This window comes from Mytilus edulis, chromosome 2 (assembly GCF_963676685.1).
Source record: "Mytilus edulis chromosome 2, xbMytEdul2.2, whole genome shotgun sequence".
In the NCBI taxonomy this organism is placed as follows: Eukaryota; Metazoa; Mollusca; class Bivalvia; order Mytilida; family Mytilidae; genus Mytilus; species Mytilus edulis.
Window position 1 is genome coordinate 5,742,110 of NC_092345.1, and position 8,547 is coordinate 5,750,656.

General features: G+C 31.7%; 1 protein-coding gene across 3 annotated transcripts in view; it reads left to right on the forward strand.

Moving 5' to 3' along the window:
• The window catches only part of LOC139511297 (GTPase-activating Rap/Ran-GAP domain-like protein 3), a 213,585-nt gene extending 208,679 nt beyond the window's left edge, over nucleotides 1-4,906 (forward strand). For 2 of the 3 annotated variants that reach the window (XM_071297920.1, XM_071297922.1), the window contains exon 28: nucleotides 424-4,906. In XM_071297920.1, the coding sequence (XP_071154021.1) occupies nucleotides 424-564 (141 nt within the window). In that variant the 3' untranslated portion in view covers nucleotides 565-4,906. The remainder of the gene's footprint in view (nucleotides 1-423) is intronic. The other variant, XM_071297921.1, reaches the window with a different exon arrangement.
• The last annotated feature ends 3,641 nt before the right edge of the window (nucleotides 4,907-8,547 follow it).

Below are 8,547 nucleotides of genomic sequence, written 5' to 3' on the forward strand. Positions count from 1 at the left end.
TAAACACAGATCATCTTAATTTTCTAAATCTTTTGCGAGTCTTAATATAAATCAATTTTATATAACTCTGGCACGCATTTTATGTTATATTATATTGTTTTATACGTTTTGCCTTTACATTTTTGTTAATATAAAGTTACTTTCATTGAACATTTACAACAAGGGAACAAAGACTTAAAAATATCGTACAAATATTTCCGAAATTGGTATAGGTAGACCAACGTATGAAATCAGTCCACTTTAAGAAACACAATGAAGATAAATTTCTGTTTATATAAATATAAAATTTAACTGTGTAGACATTTACTGCTGCTTGTACATTTACCACATTGATACAGCTATACAAAATGCAATTCTCACGGGAAATGACGAGAACTTAATGAATAAATACCACACTTACGGATGATTATTTGTAAATTTCAGACGAAAGAGAGACACGATTCATCCAGTTCAGATTCAGGAATTACAATTTTAAAACCGTCAGATTCGAGTCCACCAGAAAGCCCGTATCAAAAATACATAGGCCATATTGTGTATTCAGATGTTGATACAGACATTGTATAAGAAGTCGTACAATTACATTTTACAGTTTCTTTAAAATTCCTATGTAAACATTCTAAGCTAATCAAGATTTATGCATCGTATACAAATATTTTCGTGTTATTTCAGAGTGTATCCTTTAGCTAACACAAAACACAAACCTGCATATTTATCAACACCAATCTAGGAATAATGTGAATATAGACAAACTGCAAGGGAGGTGGCGAAAATGACATTGGTCATTGGTAACAATCGTATAAACCACTTGTCAAAAATCTGATATGAACACACTCTGTGATATAAAGAAATATTAGACGATATAGAGTAACAAGGATGAATAACTTTGAACTATATTCAGTGATATCGTGATATAGAGAGACAACCCTTACAGTGTTATAACTGAACTGAGATATCTTTACAGTATATTTTGGATTATGTGTAAGCATACATTTTATGTATTTCTGGTGCAACTGAGAACAAAAGAGATCTGTTGTTTTCTATGAAACAATTGGATTAATCCGTGATGGAAAGTTGATGAAAGTCGAAGGAAAATATTTGTTATTTCAGGAACAGCACTTGAATTCTTACATGAATAGAAAACTATATACTTATTTTTGATTTTTTGGGGGTTGTGACCAGTGTAGGGCTATCGAATATATCAGATGTTTATTATAAAGGCATGGTCATTCTCAATTTTATTACATTATATAAACATCTTGAAATAATAATGAACATATCTATACCAAATACTATTTATGAAAACTGTAGAAACAAAGTACTGAGAAATCCTTGTAAAATAAATCCCGTTCAACCTATACACCTTTGGTTTGTGAACACATCACATGTACATGATCACAATTACAATGATTGTTATTTATAAAATGAATCTTTGTATACTGTTCATGTTTTTAACTCGATCTAACCTCGGTTTAGACGGGATATTATGTAGTTGTTACTTTCCACATGTCATTTTTGCAAGAATTCACTATTTTAATGTTGTTCTCATTCAATTACAATTACAAAGTCTTTAGATTTTATTACAATAACAATTATATATTATTTCCATGCTGATTCAATTAAGAACATTATACCTAAAATGAAGCTGTATATGCTAATGAGGCAGATTTATAAAGAATAAGTTACTTTCGTTTCTTTTATAGCTCTTTCAAGTGTTTAGTAATTATTGCAAACCTCTGCTTCCAGTGAAAACAAAAAGTTCAATATAAACATGACGGAATTGATTGTTCGTTAAGTAACTGAGTATTCTTACTCCATGTGTCCAGGATCAATTGCTCTGTTAACAACAAATGCAAACGTCCCCCTTGTTTTGTTTTTTTTTGTCCCTGAATTGCTTTCTAATCGATGTTTATTAAAATATTGTATATGTGTTATCCAAAAGTATCGATTTGTCTAAACTTTAAACAAGAAAATAACAAGATATGTCGGGGCCTTTAATATCCGGCTATACGGCAAGGAATTTCCTAATATTTGAAGGAGTAAAAGTTAACTGCTTAAATCTGCGTTATTTATTTTCTGTGTGATGGTTGTTTCAAGGACAAACATACCATATGTGCATATAAAGTATTACAGTAGATAGATAAATATGTAGGACTCAAAACAATGGTGGGTTCCAAAACTATGGCAGATTCCTAATCTATGACATCCCAAATCTATAACAGAGTGTTTACAATCCTAATCTATGGCTAGTTTTGTAGTTTCCTAATCTGTGGCGGACTTTGTTGTTTCTAAATCTATGACAAATTTCATAGCCCTTGTTCATCTAGGTTCGACCTGTATAGCGCATTTCATCCCTCTTTCATTTTTCATGATAATAGGTCATATCTTCCTTTAAACCATCCGCATATTGTTATCGAGGAAAATACCTTCATCTGGAATGGATTTCAAATGGATTCCGCCATCGTATGCGACTGTGACAATGTTATATGGCGTTATTCAATTTTGACGTCGTACGTAACGCTATCCCGGAAAAGTACGCAATTTACAGATCTGCTACAGATTAAGAGAAAACAAAATATCTACCATAGATTTGATATGTTTGACGTTTGTAACGTGACATTTGCTATAGATTAGGAATCTGTTATAGATTTGAAAACTGTCATAGATTTGAGTCCTACATATTTATATATATATGTTCCAGACCATATGAGTATTTGGACCGTACATGTGATTGGATCATATGGGTTATATTTAAACAATTTATCACAATCTTTATTTTTAGTTTTACAAATTGTTATTATTATAACAGTTAGATGGATAAACTGAACAAACGAAAAATTGAAATTAAACATTTGTTTAATTGTATATCTGAATCCTATTTTGGCACTCTCGCCCAAGGTGACACTTGCTACAACAATTAACGTAATATATTTTACATTTAAAAATGTACATGTTTGCAGTTCATGCATGTTCCTTTGCATTTGTATTTTTTTTTTGGTAAAGTTGCTAAACATTCTTAAACAACTGTCCTCCCATATTATGTTTACTTAAGATATCTTCAATGTCAGTGATCATAATTTAATTAATGTATAACTGATCGACATGCTAAATACAAGAGATTAACAGAGTTGATTAGCGTGATTTGTTTAAATAGTTAGAATAGAAAGTTTTTATTTCAATTACAATTGAACTTTTTTATATTAATTTGAGAGTTACGTTATATTGATCTGTAATGTGCATTTGTATCTAATAAACTTGACCAACTTCGTAATATTAGTCAGACCGTACGCGTACGTATGAGTATTTTGAAAAAGTGCGCATACGGTCCAGACCGGACGCTTACGATCCAAATACTCATACAGTCTGGAACATATATACATATGACCGTCATGTTTATTACTTAGAAAATATCTTCTTTTCAAGGCGTTAAGGCTTAAATGTAAATGTCATGACCTGATATATGCCTTTTTGTGTCTCTGAAGCACATGATCTCTAAGAATTTATATCATTACATATACAAAAGAAAACGTATTGCAATTAAAATTTTTATATTATAATGTTTGTAAATTCTTCTAAGATATTGTAAAACTTCCTATGAAATGATAAATTGAATTATATTTTGTGTTGTAATTAGCACAAATGAGACTCACCAGAGTGATTTGGTGTTGCTTTTCTTCCCCTTTGGTGTCAGCAATGTTGCTGTTCTTACATTTTAATATTTACAGGTTCAAGTTACGGGTTCTCATCGTGTGTCTGTTTATATATGTGTTATGTTTCATTTACCATATATGTTAAATATTTTGGTTTTATTAATGTGCGACTGCCAATTTTTCTATCGGTCACTCCATGAATGAAATTAACAAATAAACGTGTTACCACAATTCTATTCAAGTTATCAATTTCACATTTACAAGGCATAACATATTTATCAGAATAAAGTAGCATGTCATCATCAGTGGTGATATCATACGATCGGACATAAACGGACAAACACCATAGCTAGAATCACATACAACTATATCCAATTGGATGGACTCCTATGAGTCAAAAGGGATATCATCCCCTACTGTATGCATGCATTACTGCATGAAAATTATCTAACGAGAGTAAATTACCATCCTGGATTTTATAAACAAAATGACGTGGTTGACCGTTTGTATATATATAGAAGTTCTGTTTCAAATATTTTTGTAGGTATTGATTGAGACGGGTTTCATCCAAAACTCTATGACAAACGTGATTGTTACAAATTTTCAATTGTCAGTTTTCGGTTTGTTTAGAAACGTCATTCTTACTTTAATGTATGCAGTTAACATATCTCAAATACGTTCCATTCGTACATGATTACGTTACAGTAATTTCATTTATATGGATGTGCTCCTGACACAAAACTGTTCCAATAGTGTTATGAAGAAAAATCGATTATAAATCGAATTGCAGTGAATAAGAAAAATAAAAAAGGGATTTTCATTATCCTATAATTTTTTGCATAGTTTTTATTGATAGCAAAAACTTATCCTTAAATTACTTTATCTATTTCTTTTCTTTAAACACTTGATGGATTTGACAAAAATGCCACTTTTTCACCACTAAAATAACAAAAACGAGCACATGCTCTTTCATATAATGTACCGGTTACAGAACAACTTATATGAAAAGCTTATCAGGTAAAACATAGTACATTTTATTCATATTTTAACTTGCAAGTACTTAATATGTGATTTATTATTGTATAATTTGATCCAAACCATTGCTGTTATTTATCCAATGTTTTATTGGTGCTTTTTACAAATTTGCGTTGTTACAATTTGTATTTAATATTATTATTGTTTATAATTGTAAATATACGTTATTATTATAATGTTTTGCACCAGAGGTTTCTATTTTTGTCGATTAAATTTGAATCTTTTCTGATTTGTTCTTGTTCCATTATTACCGATTAGTGACATTTGAAAGGACTATTTATTAATTTTTCGTTGATTTGTGTATTATATTTTTAATCCATCAGTTTAAATACACTAAAAGTCTTCGTAAATCAAGTCTACATCACGCCTTGAGATCGAGTAACTCTTATATGAATTTAAAAAATAGCAGAAGATATATAGATTTTCATTTTGATTTTTAGCATTTGATGGCCCCGCCACTGGTAAAAAATGAAAAAGCATACCACGTTAAAGAATTAAACGCCAGTGTCCTAGTATAAATTAAAAAAAGATTATTTTAAACTTCGGTAAGCTTAATGACTACAATAGCTAGCGCCTTTACTGTAATCTTACTTGGGCCTTTATCGTACAATCGCTAGTGCATTTACTGTCAACTCACTTTGGGCCTTTACTGTAATCTCCTTTGGGCCTTTACTATTCAATAGCTTGTGCATTTAATGTAATCGTCATTGGGCCTTTACTATTCAATAGCTTGAGCATTTACTGTAATCTTCCTTGGGCCTTTACTATTCAATACCTTGCGCATTTACTATAATCTCACTTGGGCCTTTACTATTCAGTAGCTTGTGCATTTACTGTAATCTCATTTGGGTCTTTACTATTCCGTAGCTTGTGCATTTACTGTAATCTCACTTGGGCCTTTACTATTTCGTAGCTTGTGCATTTACTGTAATCTCACTTGGGCCTTTTACTATTCAAAAGCTTGCGCATTTACTGTAATCTCACTTGGGCCTTTACTATTCAAAAGCTTGTGCATTAACTGTAATCTCACTTGGGCTTTTACTATTCAATAGCTTGCGCATTTACTGTAATTTCATTTGAGCCTGTACTATTCAAAAGCTTTCGCATTTACTGTAATCTTCCTTGGGCCTTTACTATTCAATAGCTTCCGCATTTACTATAATCTCACTTGGGCCTTTACTATTCAGTAGCTTGTGCATTTACTGTTATTTCCTTTGGGCCTTTACTATCCAGTAGCTTGTGCATTTACTGTAATATCACTTGGGCCTTTACTATTCAGTAGCTTGTGCATTTAAAGTAATCTCACTTGGGCCTTTACTATTCAAAAACTTGCGTATTTACTGTAATCTCACTTAGGCCTTTACTATTCGAAAGCTTGCGCATGAACTGTAATCTCACTTTGGCCTTTACTATGCAATAGCTTGCGTATTACTTGTTTGGCTTTATAAATAATTTGATATGAGCGTCACTGATGAGTCTTATGTAGACGAAACGCGCGCGTCTGGCGTACTAAATTATAATCCTGGTACCTTTGATAACTATTTACTGTAATCTCAATTGGTCCTTTACTATTTTAAGCTTGCGCATTTACTGTAATTTCACTTGGGTCTTTACTATTCAAAACCTTGCGCATTACTGTTATTTCATTTGAGCCTTTACTATTCAAAAGCTTTCGCATTTACTGTAATCTCACTTTGGCCTTTACTATTCATTAGCTTGCGCATTTACTGTAATTTTCCTTGGGCCTTTATTTATTAATAGCTTGTGCATTTACTGTAATGTCCTTTCGGCCTTTACTATTCAATAGCTTGTTGATTTACTGTAATCTCACTTGGGCCTTTACTATTTCGTGGTGTTGAGTTTCCATTTTAATCTTATATTTCACATGGCTACAAAAGAGGGAGGTTTGGCATGCTACAAAACCAGGTTAAACCCACCATTTTTTCCTTTAAAAAGGTCCTGTACCAAGTCAGGAATATGGCCATTGTTATATTATAGTTCGTTTCTGTGTGTGTTACATTTTAACGTTGAGTCGTTTGTCTTCTCTAATTTTTGAGTGTAAATTCACATTGCGATAAGACGTGTCACGGTACTTGTCTATCCCAAATTCATGTATTTGGTTTTGATGTTATATTTGTTATTCTCGTGGGATTTTGTCTGATGCTTGGTCCGTTTCTGTGTGTGTTACATTGTAGTGTTGTGTCGTTGTTCTCCTCATATATTTAATGCGTTTCCCTCAGTTTTAGTTTGTTATCCCGATTTTGTCTTTTGTCCATGGATTTATGAGTTTGAACAGCGGTATACTACTGTTGTCTTTATTTACTATTCAAAATCTTGATCTTTCACAGTCAGGAATATGACAGTTTCTGTCCATTCGTTTTTGATGCGTTTTGTTATTTAATTTTGCCATGTGATTATGGACTTTCCCAATTGATCTTCCTTTAAGTTCAGTATTTTTGTGATTTTACTTTTTTTTTTATATCACTTGGGCCTTAACTGTACAATCGTTAGCACATTTACTGGTATCTCATTTAGGCCTTTTCTGTAAAATTGATCCCTGGGTCGTTACTGTAATCTTACTTGGGCCTTTACTGCACAATCGATGCATGGCAAACATTATAAAATACATTGCATATGAATATCTTGTTTTGTTGTTGTATAATATTGATCAATGAAATATTGAAATAAACTGGAAATATATTCAGTATTTTTCGCCGATTATGGTTCTAAGAGAGAAGTGTACGATACCAGAGGAACATTCTAACTCATATGTCGAAAATGAACTGACAACGCGAGGGCTTACAAAGAAAAAAAAAACAACAGGAAAACAAAAGTGCACAAAACACAACATAAAAAAATAAGAACAAAATAGAACCAGGCAACAAAAACCTCATTTACAACTGGGGAGAACTATTAAGAGTTAGGTCATCTTTTGTCTCTCTGTTTCAGACCAATTTTCTTTATTTGTGTGTACTGTTAAAATAGCTGGTCGATTTTGAGAGTATTCCATTACAATCCGTCTTTTTTACCATATAAACCCTATTTTGATAAAGGTGAACACGTATACCTCTTTAGGGGCTCTTACAATATCCCTAGTATTTTTTTTAAACCTTGATTTGTATCATTATAAAGAATTAATTAAGGTAGATAGGGTTTCTTCCTCCATCTTGGATTTGGAAACACCAGAAAACAAGGTCTAGATCTTTAATAGAATGTGCAAATTTTGAGAATAGTAGGAAATTCATGTGTAAGAACTTTTATTTCAATATAGAAAATGACATGTTTTATCATATTTATGATTGTATTTTACAAACAGAAAACTTTTGTTTTGTTAAATGTTTTCCAACTTTGCCACATAAGGGGAGGCAACTCAAATGCAAAGGGCAGATAATTCAGATAAAGTTACCCTGGTGTATATATATAAAATTTAGTCCTGGAATCTATGATGAGTTAATTTACAATAGAATGTGTTAGGAATTTACATATTTTATAATGTAGCAAGAAAAACGGGTCCGGTGACCCCATTTTTTCTTTTTCTTAACTGAAAGCATACTATAAAAGCTATTTTCTTAAATGTTATCTCAAAATTCTATGATGTAGTTTATGCTTTATTGCAGAAAATTGGGTTTTCCATGCATAGCTACCTCTTTACAAGCAAAACCAAATACAATGAAAGTCCCAACTATGTATTGGCTTCCGAAGCTACACAAAACACCTTACAAATATAGATTCATTTCATTTTCAAGCCATTGTTCCCCTACTAAATTGTCCATTCTTCTTACCAGTACACTTGGTACAATCAAAAACCTAATAATAAATTGTTCAAATAAGGCCTTTGAAAATAGTGGAATTAATTACTTTTGGA